Source organism: Barbus barbus, assembly GCF_936440315.1.
Source record: "Barbus barbus genome assembly, chromosome: 42".
NCBI classification, from domain to species: domain Eukaryota; kingdom Metazoa; phylum Chordata; class Actinopteri; order Cypriniformes; family Cyprinidae; genus Barbus; species Barbus barbus.
Genome location: NC_136720.1, coordinates 17,930,411 through 17,946,102, shown reverse-complemented (window position 1 = coordinate 17,946,102; position 15,692 = coordinate 17,930,411). Strand labels below are relative to the sequence as shown.

The window sequence follows — 15,692 nt, the reverse complement described above, 5'->3', positions numbered from 1 at the left end:
ATCGGATACAATAGGTGCCATCGCACCTTCAGTGCTAGGCCCCTAAATATGTGAACAAAATTCACAACAACACATTATTCTTAACATCCATTTAATCACATGGGTCAATATTAATTAAATTCTATCAAAGTAAATCAATATCTCAGGAAAAAAAAACTCGTTACAACTCAGGACAAAAATAGGCACTGCAAGCAGGGAGACCAAAAAAGCACCCTTAAAAGTCAGGCTACATTTGTGTTCAGACTAAACATTTGTCATCTGTTCCATTTTATTTCAAAGAATGCTTTGTTCTCCACTCGGTGCTTATTTTACTGCTCACAGGAGCACTTGCATAGCATTTTCCTCAAACTTCTTGACCTCCCTGTATCACATGTCACTTCAAAAACAACACAGCGCTCTGAGAAAGTATACATATATAATTCATTTCCAATCACTGGACTTTCAATATACAATGGGGTCCAAAAAGTCAGAGACCACTAGTGAAAATGCATTTTTCTTTTCCATTACATATTATATTATCAGAAAAAACATTCAGAATTAAAAACTGAAGAAAGAATGAGAAAATATTAGCTTTAAATGACACCAGCAATTTTGCGAGCAACATGATTATCATGTTCTCAAGCATGATTTGAGTATGATTCAAAAATCATCTTGAGCTTCAGAATACGTGACTCTCTGATGACACAAATGTACTTGATTAGTGACCTCGAAACAGTGTTTTTCATTTTCCCCGTCACTCTGTTTGTTTGTTTTAATTCTCAATCTGTAAAAATTTGAATTTGAATGAAAACAAATAAAAAATACCAGATTTCCAATGAAGTCTCTTTTGCCCCTAATTGAAAATTTCCAACAAGAGTTAAAAAACATTTTAGCAGAGCAAATTTCTTTGAAGCGATTTGAGCTCTTCAAATAACACAAAATTCAAGTAAAGAAGTTGAGGAGCAAACATAAGGTCATTCTAATCTGTTAACTGGATATTGATATTGCATATTTTGATCCTGAAGGACCCATGATTCAGATGAATGTTGCTAAGCATATATCTTTCTGATTGCACGGTTCACTTGATTTGGAATTGATGGTTCAGGAGTGACTTTGGAGTAGCGTGAGATCTGATTGGTCTATTTCAAGTCCTATTAAAGTTCTTCATTCTTACTAGATGCTGGTGATTGACCTGCTCCTCCAGATGCTCCCACCTCCTCAGAGGCACTGTTTTTCGCCTGGAAATTGAGAGAAGCGGAGTTTATGCAGTAGCGTTTCTTTGTTGGTTGAGGTCCATCATCAAAAAGGTGGCCCAGATGAGCACCACACTACAGAGAGAAAAAAAATCAAATAAAATAAGAAAAGTCAAGAAGTTGTTTTCATAGCTATGCATAAAAAAATATATAAATCTGGTTTTGTACCTGACTGCAGGTTGTCTCCACTCTGTGCATCCCATACGAAAAGTCATCAGTTAGTGTTATAGAGTCCTTATTGATCATATCAAAAAAGGACGGCCATCCTGTAAAAGCAGTACAACATTGAGGGTTAAGTGAATTTTTGTGTGATCCACAAGCCTATAAACCTTCAGTTCCAGCGTGTGTTTCCATCTCGTGCTGTGCAAGTTTAAAGGTTTTGTCCTCTTACTGGCCTGTCCTGATGTTGAAGCTCTTTCTGAGTGAATCCTCACATTTTCTTGCCACTCTATCCTTGTCTTTCACTTCTTTTGCTCCAGTGCAATGCAAACTAATCAGTAACCTTAATGCAACACATTGCATATGCTTAGAATGCAAAGCACATTGGGTTAGGATTGTTTGGAAAAGAACAAAGGAGAATGTAGGAAAACCTTTGCCCTTTGGTTTGAAAAGAAACCGTTTTAAAATGGCAAGAATATTTGCTGATGCAAAATTCACCACCATGATTCTTGAGTGTTTGATTTGTGGCAAAACCAGATATACAGGGTCATCCACCTACCCCAATGAACATAAGATCAGGAAGTGAAACAAACCTCACTGAAAATGGTCAGCGTTATCGGTAGAGTTACGGGTTGTCTCACAGTCCCGTTTCTTTCATCTGGAAAATTTTTACCCTGTAACAGGGGTGCATGTGGAAAGAATGGCTGTTCTGGTTCATGGGTGGTCCTGCTCATGGCTCTCTGGGTAGGTGGAACGTTTGAAGAAGAGGAACCTTGGGAACATACTACTACACAGCCTCCGATGGCATATTTGTTTAGGTTTTTGACAAAAACCCCTACCTACTTTAAAGTACTACCTCCTGATTACTGGTAGAGGGAAAGACATTAAATTAGACGCTGCAAAGCAAAATGAACGAGAAGAACAAGACTACTGGCACTGCAGGGTACACCGCATCCAATTATTATTCAATACATTACAGATGAAGTTCTGCAACAACAGAACTGCAATGTTAAGTCTAAATAGAACGTTTTTAAATCTAGAAAACAAAAAAATGCATACTAGGGCATTTAGAGAATATTAGAAATTTAGAGGTAGAAAAACACTACATTTGAAAAGTTTGGGCTCAGTAAGTTTTTTTTTTCAGCACATTACTTTGATCAACTTGATTGATGAACTTTCTATTTATGACAGAATCCTGAAAAACAATTATCTATGTTTCCATAAAAACAATGAGCAGCACAACAGTTTTCAGAAAATGGTTATTTTAAATTGTATTAATATTTCACAATATTACTGTTTTTATGATTATTTAAATGCAGACGTAAAGGGCATAAGAAACTTTCAAAAAAATAAATCAAGAACTTTTTACCAGTACAAAGCAAATGATCTGTATTGAATGGTACATCATGAGTGTTAAAATATAATTAAAAACCTAACTATGCCATTTCACTTTCTGTCCACAAATGTAAGAACTATTTCAAAGACCTTCAGAAAGTTAATTTAAGGTTTACTAAGTACCCGCAATTACTCTGTTCTAAATAATAATGGAGAACTAACAGAAAGAGTTGTTTAAGGGCCAGTGTGGGAGATTTGGCAACCAAGGTTCCTTCATGCCCTTTATTCTAGTTTTCGACTCTAATTATTGGCGAGCACATCTTGATAACTCTATCTGATTGTAAGGTCCACACAATTGGCCCAAAGAAGGTATCCAATGGTGGATGAAGGTTTCCTGCGTGTTCGGTCTTTTCAATGTGCAAAGTTCTTCAATTTAAGTCAAACTCTAATCTGACTCCATTTTATTATGACCTCGTATTTAGCTTGAAATACAAATTGATTGCTTGTCAATTGCTCGTTCATTCGGGTGCTCATGTCTCTAACAAGGATACAACGTATTCTACTAGAGTCAATAATTACAGAGTAAAACAGAATAAGGTCAAATGTAACAATTTATTATCAGTCAGGTAAATACTGTATGTGTTATGTCAATTCCACAGCAATTCAAAGAGATCAAATCATATCAATACAAAACATTGAATTCTCAAAGATAAATCTACGAGTAAAGGATGCATACCTGACTTTATAGAAATACATAGTGTGAAGTATTGAGACACACCACACTACGGGCTTCTGGCTACAGAATCGCCCCGATCCTTTTGCCACATTTCCTTAAGTACTCTGACCAAGATAAACATCCCCCGAAATGGAGAAAGGAACTAACATTTGGAATTTGCTTTGATCAAGTCGAGTTAACACCTTTTGGGACAGAAGGTAATTTGCATGAAAGGCACTGGGAACTGACCCACCCTCTACAGTGTGCAATACATCTCTAAACTCTTAGGATCTGTATTACCTTTTAGTTTACTTCTTGTAAGAATGAGACCATTGTACCAGACGCCCTGAGACAATTCAAATGATACCAAACATGACTGCATTCATGTAGAACATTATATTCTACTATCGACCATTCTGAGTGAGCTGAGTGAAGGGAAGGATGGGTGAAGGGAAGGAAGGGGATGAAAAGGAACTGATGCATATGTGAGAGAGGCATTTTCCCACATTTTCTCTCAGTGGGATGTGGAGACAGATGTCTGTATGTGCACTGTGTGTGTGTGTTGTCCATCTCAGAAGTTCAAAGTATCTGAGGTTCTGTAATTCTTACATGATTTTACATTTCATAATCAGGAAGCAGGAGTGAGTTCACTGTTGTGATACTACGTGTGGTGAGAAACAGAAGTCAGTCAGTCATCCACCCGCTCATTCTACACTTTCCCTCCTCAACCCCTCAAACACCCCTCAATCGCCATCTATACTGACCCTTCTCTCTCCTCCCTCTTAGGGAGGAGATGCTTGGCTGCAACTACAAAGCCACGAAATTCCACTCAGACACAGGAAGCTCTAGGGGGAATATAGGAATCCTATGACTCAGACCGGGAGAATCCCAGCGGATATCTAATGGAGCTTTATCGCCAGGGCAAGCGGCCCAGTGAATGGAGCAGTGTACCGTCACTCTAACAAAACAGGAAATTGAGTCTATATGAGTCCAGGCTGCAGCGTTGCCTGCATGCAATGCAGCCCGTTTGGCTCTATGTCGAAGACAGTAAAGATTCAACTCCAGCGAAAATTTTTCAACACGGGGCCCAGATGTTTCTCATTTCGTCCTGTTTTCTGTAGAGGATTCTTGCATACATATTTTACTTTGTTTGGAGAGTGAATAAAAATAGCATGTGGAACCCTGCAGAAATATGTGATTTGGAGCTCAGATCTATAAAGGATCAACAATCCGTTGCTGCGATATATTACAATTACATCGTATACACTCAGCATCAACTCAACAGTCACTTAGTCTGAGCTGATGAGAGCCTTTTTAAGCTTAAAACATAAAACATTTAACACATATCTTAAACTCGTAACAGAAAATATACCATTGCAACTACAGAAGCCATGTTAAAAACAAGATGGGAAGCACTTCAAGGAAACTATCAATTTATTACAACTACAATTTTCATTTAATGCTTATTTGCACATCTGCATTAAAATCAAAGTGACTATAAGATACTTTATTAATAACACATTCTCGCATTTAAAAACTGACGGATGAAGTGCAAGATGCATTTTTAAAAAAGCTGAACCATCAATGCAACTTTCATTGTGAAAGACACTGAAAAACAGTGAGGAGCAAAGCAAAAACAACTTTGCCTTGTCTAGCCAAAATTGTGGTTGGTCAATATAACGTTAACATCTCTAAACTATCTTCACTGTATTTTTCTAAGCAAAATCTGTTTTAAGTGATTATTTGTAATTTTTTTTGTAAGCCATTAACAAAATTAATGATTAAAAAAAACCTCAAACTTGTTCTCTATTTGTGAAGGAAGCATGTTTGATATGCACAAATTAAGAATCCCAAAAGATTATGGATGACTGTGGCGGAATGTTTATAGCCAATCATTAATCTCAAAGAGAACAGATAGCGCTTATTAAAATATTTTAAATATTTTGTAGGATCTTGAAGTCAGGGTGTTGTTCGCTGTAGGTGCTGTAACTCATATATAAAGTAGCATGTGAAGTTTCATGCCCTACTATTAGGCAGCTGACTGGATTCACATTCATCCTGGCAATCAACCATAAAGGAGGTTGAGAAGGTCAAACTCTCCCTTATTGAGCCAGAGAAGAATGTGGAGCAATAAGCCTTATATATATATATATTTTTTTTTCTCTCTCATTGAGAAACAATTAGGCTTAGTCTTGTACCATTATAAACACAATTACCAAAAGATGTACTGGAGCAGTTCTGAGTATAAAAAAAAAAATCAAGCATTTTCACAAAAATAAACTCATTTGTCTTTATTCTGATTTTTGTTATACGTGAGTGCAGAACCATACCTGATCCAGAGTCAAACTTCTTATCAGACCTGCAAGCACAGCAAGTCATCAATAACGAAATATTGACTACCAAATAAAGATGATTTCTAAATGGGCATGTTAAAGACGGGTCATTATGGACACTCACATGAAAAGAGGGGCACCGCAAACGACACAGTGGTAGGTTCCTTCCTCTTTGTTATCCGTGTATTTTCCTATGAAAGCACTAGGGATGACAAAACAACAAACTGTATGGCAAGCCGTTTTGACTTTTATTCCTTCTCAGGATATGAGTTCTTGATATCAACAATTCAGTTTTTACTAGTTAAAATGCTAATTGTTGATATCAAGAATTCAATTATTGATATCAAGAATTAACATTATTACTAGTGGAAATGTAATTGCTGGTATCAAAAATAGCCATTGTTACTAGTAGAAATATAATTCCTGATATCAATAATTAGCATTTTAAAAATTGAATTGTTGATATCAAGAATTCCTATCCTGAGAAGGAATAAAAGTCAAAACGGCTTGCCATACAAACTGTGACTTTATACATTAAAATGATCAACTATGTATACTGTTAGCTTAATAAAAGATAATGGTCAGCTCAATAAAAGTTCATCAATAAATGCTAATCCATATTAATGCTTAATTTAAAGTGCATTTCAGTTTCCCATGCTCTTGTGTTTATGTAAAAAAAAAAAAAGTGTAAATGGAAGCAGCTGATTAAGCATTTCTAATCTACATAAACTGAAGAGGATTTGTGGGTGAACAGAGCAACAGGCCTCAAAATGCACCTTTCAGGTTTCTTTTTTTGCTCTCTTCTCACAGGCTAAGGGGCATTTTTCACATTTCTACTGCCAATGGGCCGATAAATACTTTCCCCACATGTGTTTTACCACTGAGCGACGGAGGGGAAGTGTCAGTGTTTTCCCTTCTACGCTATCCTCCTTCTACTCAACATCTATCTCATGGCATTGGGTTGTTCAGGGGAGAAGTATAAAGAAATCTGTACAGGGAATATTCAGTCAAGACGCTAAATCAAGACGCTTGAAATTGAAAAATCCACATCCACTGTTTGTTATTGCAACTGTTTGGATACACCCACTCATTCTTTATAATTTTTCACCTTTTAGAATATAAAATTGTTGGAATATATTTAAATTATTTGGAATATGAAATTGAACCTTGTGGCTGCTTTTGCTTCACAATCCAGAACAAATGACCCCTTTCAAAAACAAATACTGAATTAAAAGTTATTTTATAAATCATTACAAATTAAATTTAAGTAATAATAATTATATGAAATTTGATTTTATTATTATTATTGTTAATATTACATTTATAATACATTTTAAACTATTTACTAATTTGGTTTTTAAACTTTAAATGTTTTTAATAAAATTATTTTTATTAAATTGTAGTTTTGCATAGGCAAGGAAAGGCACGTTTATATAGCACATTTCATACACAGTGGTAATTCAAAGTGCTTTACATAAAAGGAAGTGAAATAGTCATTAAAAATAATAATAACAGCAATAAAAATAATAAAAATTAATTTAAAATTAATTTAAAACAGTTAAGAATAGAAAATGATTATACATAAAATACAGTTCGGACATAGCACAGTGCTCATTCAACAAATGCACAGCTAAACAGATGAGTTTTGAGTCATAAATGTGGCTAATGTTTTAGCACATCTGATCTCTTCTGGATGCAGGTTCCAACTGCGGGCAGCATAATAGCTAAAAGCGGACTCCCCTTGTTTTGTGTGAACCCTTGGTATAACTGACTCGATCCTAATGATCTGAGTGGTCTGTTCGGTTTATATTCAGTGAGCATATCAGCAATGTATTTAGGTCCTAGGCCATTGAGTGACTTATAAACAAGTAAAAGTACTTTAAAATCAATCCTAAATGTAACTGGAAGCCAGTGTAAGGACCAGAGGACTGGTGTGATAAGCTCAGATTTTCTGGTTCTAGTCAGAATCCTGGCAGCAGCATTTTGCATGAGCTGCAGCTGTCTAATGGTCTTCTTTGGAAGGCCGGTGAGGAGACCATTACAGTAATCCACCCTGCTGGTGATAAAGGCATGAACAAGTTTCTCCAAATCTTGACTGGAAACAAAACATCTAATTCTTGCAATGTTTTTGAGATGATAGTATGCTGATTTAGTTACTGCTTTGACATGACTACTAAAACTAAGGTCTGTCTCCAGAATCACCCCAAGATTTTTGACTTGATTTTTAGTTTTTTGACCCCTAGAGTCAAGGTATGCATTCACCTTGAGAAATTCATCCTTGTTTCCAAATTCAATGACTTCAGTTTTATCCTTGTTTAACTGAAGAAAGCTCTGACACATCCAACTGTTAATTTCATCAATGCATTGGCAGAGGGAGTCAATGGGGCTATAGTCATTTGGAGCTAAGGCTAGGTAAATCTGGGTATCATCAGCATAGCTGTGATAGGCAATTTAGTTCTTTCTCATTATTTGACTTAGTGGGAGCATATACAGGCTAAACAAGAGCGGTGCAAGAATTGAACTTGAACTTGAATTGAGCCTTGTGGGACTCCACATGTCATGGACGTCCACTTAGAATTATGCTCTCTTATACGCACATAATAACCTCTCTCTTCTAAGTATGACCTGAACCATTTGAGTGCCATCCCAGAAAGCCTGACCCAGTTTTCCAGTCTCTCTAGAAGTATGTTATGATCGACAGTGTCAAACGCAGCACTAAGATCTAGTAGTACCAGCACTGATATTTTGCAGGAATCAGAATTAAAGCGAATATAACTTATTATCTTAATGAGTGCTGTCTCTGTGCTGTGAGAGTGAAAGTGACACACACACACACACACACACACACAGACATATATATATTTAAATGAATGAAATTACTGAGTAATATAAATCATTTATATTTATCTGGAAATTTGGAATACTTAAGCATTAGTTTTTTGGTTTTTAATTCAAGCGTGTCCAAACCTCTGACTGAAAGTGTATTTTAAAGTGTCTTTTTAGTTAGGATGGGTCACCCACCTCTCTGTGCCCTTTTGCTGAGTAACATGGTACTGCATGGGGGTCAATCGCTTCCTCAGCTCCTCCTCGGGGAACGTCTTTGGCCATGTCTTCTTACTTCGGCACGTTCCTACAGGAGAGACAAGTGAGGTAAGGCAAACATAAGTGTTTGTAATCACGAAGTAAAAGGAGAACAGAATTATTAAAAACAAGCAATTGTCTCTCTAATCTAGGTTTCTATGTAACTCCTTCCAAGCAGGAGTCAGCACTTTTGTCTGGTTACTTTGGTTGCAAATGATTTGGTTTGGCCGATAACAAAGGATGTCTACTTTAATTCCTGACTCGACTCTTGCCTGGAAAAATCAGTGTCAGTGACACACACAGAATCCAAACGCTCCATCAATGATGTGCTACAGCCAAAGTATTACGCCGAGGCAAATTTGATTTTCCCTGCATAACATACGCAGTGAGTTATGACATTCTAGATGAGCGCTCATGTTGGCTGTATATACAGAAGGCAGCGATCTTGACTGCTACACTTGGCCCCTAGTTTTACAACAATGCTGACCTCTAGAGGTCAACCTGAGGAGTGAGTAATTGTCACCAGAAGGGCTTTCAAACTAATTGATTAAATAGCGACACAACTTCTACTGATAACAAACCTAAAAACATCAGCCTGGGAAGAAGAATAAAACCAAGAAGTGAGCCCAAAATATCCACTCTGGCAACCATAAGGTCCTCAGAAGAAGACAAGCACTGTAGCCATGTTTTTAAAGGGGGCCAGATGTCCATCTGTACGCCATTTAGTCACCGGGACACGCAGCAGTTTTAAATTACATACAATTCTACTGCAATTTCCCATTACAGAGTGCTTTCTCCCTCCTTTCCACCTTTTCTCCTGCTAATAACGATTTTTTCACTAGTGTTCCTGTGGGGTCTGTCCTGCTCCCGTATTGTTCAGCCAGTTTTACGGCTTGCGTTCTGGTGAGAGCGGGTCTCCCTTCAGTTTGAGAATTCCTCTCGACAAGATTGAAACCATGTGAATGGAGGAAATAATGGGGTCTTTAAAGGTCCCTCTGGTGAATGGGCTCCATTGATGGGCCCTGCTCTGTCCAGCGAGTACAAAGTTACTTCTGACAAACATGGGGAAGAGGGGAGGAGAGCGCAAAGAGGAGGGGGTCGCCTCCCTGCTGGACTCTACCATATTACTTTCGACTCTGTGAGAGGGGTCTTCTGGATCCTATTAGTGGGACAGAGAGAGAATTCCTATTTTTTTGTGTATGGAGGACTCTGAACACTATTTATACTGTGAGAGAGAGGGAGGGAGAAAGGGGGAAAAAAGTGTTTTATTTCTTGGTTTGTCAAGAAAAGCCTCTAAGGAGGCATTTAAAGAAATTCAGGAATTCGGTCTGTGTCACCCCCTGCAAATGATTTAGTTTTGGTGCACCGAGAGGTCACGCTACAAATCAGCACGTTGTTCCATCATCCCTCCACTATAACCTCAAGTGAAAGTTATTTCCTAATTGGAAGCAAGATATGTTTTTAGCATGGGCCTTTTGCTTCACACCAAAAATATCGCGTCTTCCCCCAAACATTTTTCACGCTTATTCTCACCTATTCTCAATTCATCGCTTTCAAACTTTTTGAGAGTGCTTGCAAGGCAGTGCTGTAGTAATATTACTCAAACATTTTGCTTAGGTTTTGTACTTTCACACTATTAATGTTCCTGTCATGTAGTAGCACTGAAATACAGTATGTCTCTATACAGATAATTAAATAAAGATTTTAGGGTTACTACACTGAGTATTTCTTTCTACAATGGGAAATTATAAACTGGTTATGTAAGATTCAGATAAATTGAGAATTATAATATCAATCTTGAAAAAATTTAAATAATAATAATAATAATATATACACATTACAATAATAATAGCACTATTTCCTTGTAGAAATCCAAATCCTGTTGGGTTTTATTATTTTGACACAGAAACGCCCAGTTAATGATATTAATCAACTGATGTGTCTTAATAAGCCTATGAAAGGTTAACATGCACCAATGATTACTTTACAAAAATGCAATTAGATACAACTGATCGAAAATTTCCCTCAGAACACACCCTGTATCAAATGTGAGTGTCATCTAAATTCCTAAAATGGAAAATGCAAATACAAATACAATCGTTAGTAGATCATGTTAAAGCTTGACTGATCATGCAGGCTTAAAAGACGGTAAAACAGTCAGTTAGGCGTTATTCCATGAGCAACTGAAGAGCTAATCAGAGGGGAAAAAAAGAGCAAAGCAAAAGGTGACATTTCCAGGCAAGGGGTCATCAAATGCAGAAAAACCAATTCAAGCATCAGGGGAAACCTGATATCTGGCAGCCTACTATTTAGGATTTTATCTATTTAATTTTATCAAAAGTTATCAAAACATTATCTATTCACCTGTTGAGCTGTCCATGTGAAGATGATCAAAGTAAAGAATACAGGATAAAGCTCAATGTCAGGCTGCCTTTAGATGAATCCAGAAGTTGGTTTCTCCACAAGTGACCTTATCATCAACCAAACACACACACACCCCTTGCCGAACGCTCACACACGCGTGTGCGCACATATGAAAGCATCGAGAAAGCAAAGCACACTGCACACACACACACAGCATCCAGGTGACCTGAGGGGAGCCCGCAGGCCTTGAGTTTTACAGGTTGGCCTTGGCTGACCAGATGCAGTAGATTGAACCCGGACATGGCTGCGGCCGATGCTGCTGGAAGAGCAGAAACAGCAGCGAGACGGGAGCCGCCTGCTAAAACACCCTCCTACCACTCAGGCTAAAAAATAATAAAGACAAACATAGGCGAGGAGGGGGAGGAAGGAGAAAAAAACATAGGTCAACACAGATGTCAGTCACAGAGATGGACACTTAGAGCAGCCTATCACGGGATGGCTGACACTTCTCATGCAGGGAAAGACTGATTAACGTCACTGTGTAAAGAGACAGAATTGAACGGGAATGATAAATATGTAAAAACATATTACCCACAATTCAAATGAGAACCTTGAACCCTTAAGACATGTTTACTTAAATGACAGTTAAATGTACATCACAAGGTATAATATTAAAAAAAACTTCATATTCAAACAGTGGCATATTGAGTTTTAATATTATACCGCACAGGGGCTCATAAATAAAATGTTTAGCCAACAACCTTAAAGCAGCCTATTTTAATTTTTGATTGCTGACAGTCTAATACATATGAAAGCCCATTTTCACCATGAGATTTGTTTTTTTTAAAAGGTAACTGCATCTTTTTTATCAGAATTAGTTAATTAGTTACAAGTTAACATCTCGCCATTCAAATGTTTTATTTTTTTTCATAACAAAATATCATGCAATTCTCAGTTTATATCTCACAACTCTGAATGTTTTCCTTGGAATTATGAAAAAAAAAATCTGAATTTTTAAATATAAACTCAGAATGGTGAAAAAAAAGTCAAAATTGTGAGATAAAAAGATGCAATTAACTTTTTCCCCCATTTCAGGCTTATTTGTCATTTTTGAGAAGTGATTAAAAGGTCAGAGAACTTCATTAGTGAATCCAACATATATTTTATGTCAAGTTTAATGAGCTGGGTTATTAATTTTAGAATTCAGAGCCTTGAGAAGACACAGAAAAAGTTCAGAAGCCTTTTGCATAGAAAACAGATAAAAAAAGAAAAAAAAAAAGAAGCAGCTTCCATACACCGAGCTTATCAGCGGTTTCTATGGCTGTAGCACGTCAGTTGTGTGTCTGTGGGCCATAAAGAGAAAACTAAACCTTATAATTCAATTTATACTAATACACATTAGCAACTTTGCTTATATCAGCTGTACTACAAAGAACACTTGCAAACCAATGCACGACACAACAATCTAGTTTGCTTCTCATTTAATTAAACATCGCACATTATATATCCTAGCCACTTTGGTTACAGTACCTAGCTTATTGGGTGGAATCAGTGCTAAGAGCGGCTTTGCGGACTTATGGGAACGACTGCATTGGAGCACGGCCATGGATGCGTGCGGGGCCATGGATCGGAGAAGACGGGCAGCCATCCTGGCCTATAGCGCACGCTGAAGAATGCAGGAAGGTTTTTAAGACCTTCTCCAAGCCTTAAGATAAAGACCTATGAAAAAGGTAGCTTTAAAACTGTTAGAGGCCAAAGAGTGTGGGAAATTACAGCTGAACTATGGAATCAATAACAGGCAAAGCCACAGAGCACTGCTGAGCGCAATGGTGAAACTGTAGTTTATAAGGAATGAGGTCCATCTAGTGGTCGTGCAGGTGTGAGGAAACGGGAGAGATCTTTTCATCTACTGCAACAAGGAGACAGGAGAAGAGTACAAATGACAAATTATCATCAGAAAGAGCTTGATATGAACATTTTTCCAATTAGCACATTCTTAGTTTGGATGAATAATAATGATATAATAATATTTATATATGCATTATATGTAACATCTGCCACCAAACAAGCTTGGCTCTCATGTCTCATTTTGAGCCAATTTTTGTTTTTTACTTTTAATCAGCTATTTTTTTTAGTATGAAGTCAGTTCTCCTCAATTCATGGAGTAACCACAGCTGTAGTTCATCACATTAACTATGAACATATTCCACTTTTGACCAGAAATTGTCTAAATACATTTTGTCTTGATTTTCAACAATATATTTCAACAAATATTTTTTACCATGTAAAATATATTTTCTGTGCGACATTTTGCTTGAAACTTGGTTTGATCTTTTGGCACAATTTTATTACACACATATACATACATACATATATATATATATAAATAAAAGAAACTAAAGAAAGGAAAAAAAAAAAATCACAATATATTTAATTTAGAAAAACATTTAAAAAAGATATAAAATATATGAAATCATTCTGATATATTGATAATATTTTATATTACAAGATTCCATTTATAATGATATATAATATTATTATGCAGCAATTTTGTAAAAATTATGCCACTGACCAAAATTATTAAAGGCAACCATGATTGCTTTGTATCTAAAATTCAGAATTGTTACAGAAAATGAATGCAACAGCATTCAGACACTTGTTGGCACTCAAGGGACTCTTCACCCAGGATTGGTCTGTCTGGCACGAGTGGTTTTAACACATGAACAGATACAGAAACAAGCAAGGCCACGTTTTAAAAATACCCAGGAATCACTTGCAGAGAGGACTATAAATAGAGCTCGATTACAGCTCTGTCTAGAGCTTGACGTTTACATCATTTGCCTTCCAGAAAGTTCTCTTTAAATGATTTGTTCCAGTTTCCTCCAATATTACTGCATGTGTATTTTATTAAATTCGTTTATTTTACTCTGTTTAGTTGCACTGATTAATCACATGCAAGGAAAGCCAAATCTTCATTTAATTAATTTCTGTAAAGCCTAACTGGAACTTGATGAGAGAGGCTCGTTAAGCAAATGTTATTTCGACAACTGCTTCTTATCACTATCAATAAACCGCTCTTATCTATTATTAAACTACAAAAAGAACAAGCGCTCCACAGCAGGCAAAATAAGTGCATTTGAAGCCTCTACTCACCAAAAATATCAAGTGCTCTGAGTTTCAATGCAGTTTATAAAAAAAAGCATGCTTGATACTTGATAGTGACAGTCATAACTATATAAGGTCATAAAGCGACAGATGAGAACTGAAATGTTTTAAAGCAGATCAGATCTGTGTAAATGATTGCATGGTTTTGATGGTTGCAGGGCCATTGTGAACAACAATGATTAAGTGAATGCTGGCAAATGAAAGCACATCAGAAGTGTATGAATATCTCAAGCATGTGAAACTTTGGCACATGATCTGTGCGTTTTGTTTGGCAACACCCAAACTGCCTTAAGTAATAAGGCTGTTTTGTTACCGATACAGTGAATGATATTTAACATATTGAATAGGACATTTCCACCAGATGACTGAACAGTTTATTAGACAGGTGTCAGTACTTTAGAAGGCAATTAAATAAACATGACATAAAATATTAATGACTTTTAATGGTCTGCACTTACATAGAAGTACCATGGTATAGCCTACTTGAAAGTATGGAGTCTCATGGTAATTCAGTGTGGTAGCACAGTCATTTTTGTAAGGGTGTGGCTTGCTTAAACAAAATGTTACGTAATATTTCCTCTCTGCTATGGCATCACGTGTGGGAGGATACATAATATAAACATAGTATACAAAGTGTAACTGATATGCTTCATATAGCAGACTAGGAAAATTCGCTGCGGCTATTTACGTAATATTCTGTCATATTAAATTAAAATATAAGCATAAAAACGCATAAACAGATGGAACAAATGCGTACATATGTCATATATTTCAACTGCGTCAATTTTAAACTGACAGTAAAGTATAACGGTGTTGTGTTACACATTCAACGCGTAGTCATACTGTCATAGAGACCCTGTTGCTTACATTAAAGTCACTTAAAAAGTGCCTAATAAACAATACAAACATATAATAAGTAGTTACACGTACCAGACAGCAGAAATAGCGTTAAAACCGAGAAGTACAGCAGACTAGAGAGTGAGTGGGGGCCGCTGTGAGAGCAGAGCATTTGTCAAACGGCGACACGACTGTGTACTTCTTAGGTAATGACAAGTGCATTCTGGGAAATTCCTCTTGCTGGGCAGACGAGCTCCAAATATGAGCAAATGCGTAATTTGCGCGCATAGTTATTCAGCGCGAAGCAGCTTTGGTAAACTAATTACGTCATTAGATTGTGCCAAAATATGGGTTATGGTTCAACTGATTATTTGCATAATGTTTAATGTTGTTATTGGGTCCAAACAGACGTATGAGAACCCTCACTAGATTTGGCTTTGCATCCCATCATCACAACCTACTGCTTCCGAT

The 15,692-nt window shown here is 36.8% G+C and overlaps 1 protein-coding gene across 4 annotated transcripts; it reads right to left on the bottom strand.

Moving 5' to 3' along the window:
• Positions 1 to 82: 82 nt before the first annotated feature.
• LOC306861700 (methionine-R-sulfoxide reductase B3, mitochondrial-like) lies at positions 83 to 15,445 on the bottom strand. 4 transcript variants are annotated; one of them, XM_079404109.1, is made up of 8 exons: positions 15,315 to 15,432; positions 12,750 to 13,128; positions 11,446 to 11,602; positions 8,796 to 8,904; positions 5,899 to 5,976; positions 5,772 to 5,800; positions 1,401 to 1,498; positions 83 to 1,307 (listed from the first exon to the last, which is right to left on the bottom strand). In XM_079404109.1, exons 3-8 carry the CDS (start codon positions 11,519 to 11,521, stop codon positions 1,134 to 1,136), a joined length of 564 nt encoding a protein of 187 aa, XP_079260235.1. In that variant the 5' UTR covers positions 11,522 to 11,602; positions 12,750 to 13,128; positions 15,315 to 15,432; the 3' UTR covers positions 83 to 1,133. The 4 variants fall into 4 exon arrangements, with proteins under 4 accessions (XP_079260235.1, XP_079260232.1, XP_079260234.1 ...); XM_079404106.1 differs by lacking the exon at positions 11,446 to 11,602 and having other exon boundaries at positions 15,315 to 15,445; XM_079404108.1 differs by lacking the exon at positions 12,750 to 13,128 and having other exon boundaries at positions 15,315 to 15,445.
• Positions 15,446 to 15,692: the final 247 nt, after the last annotated feature.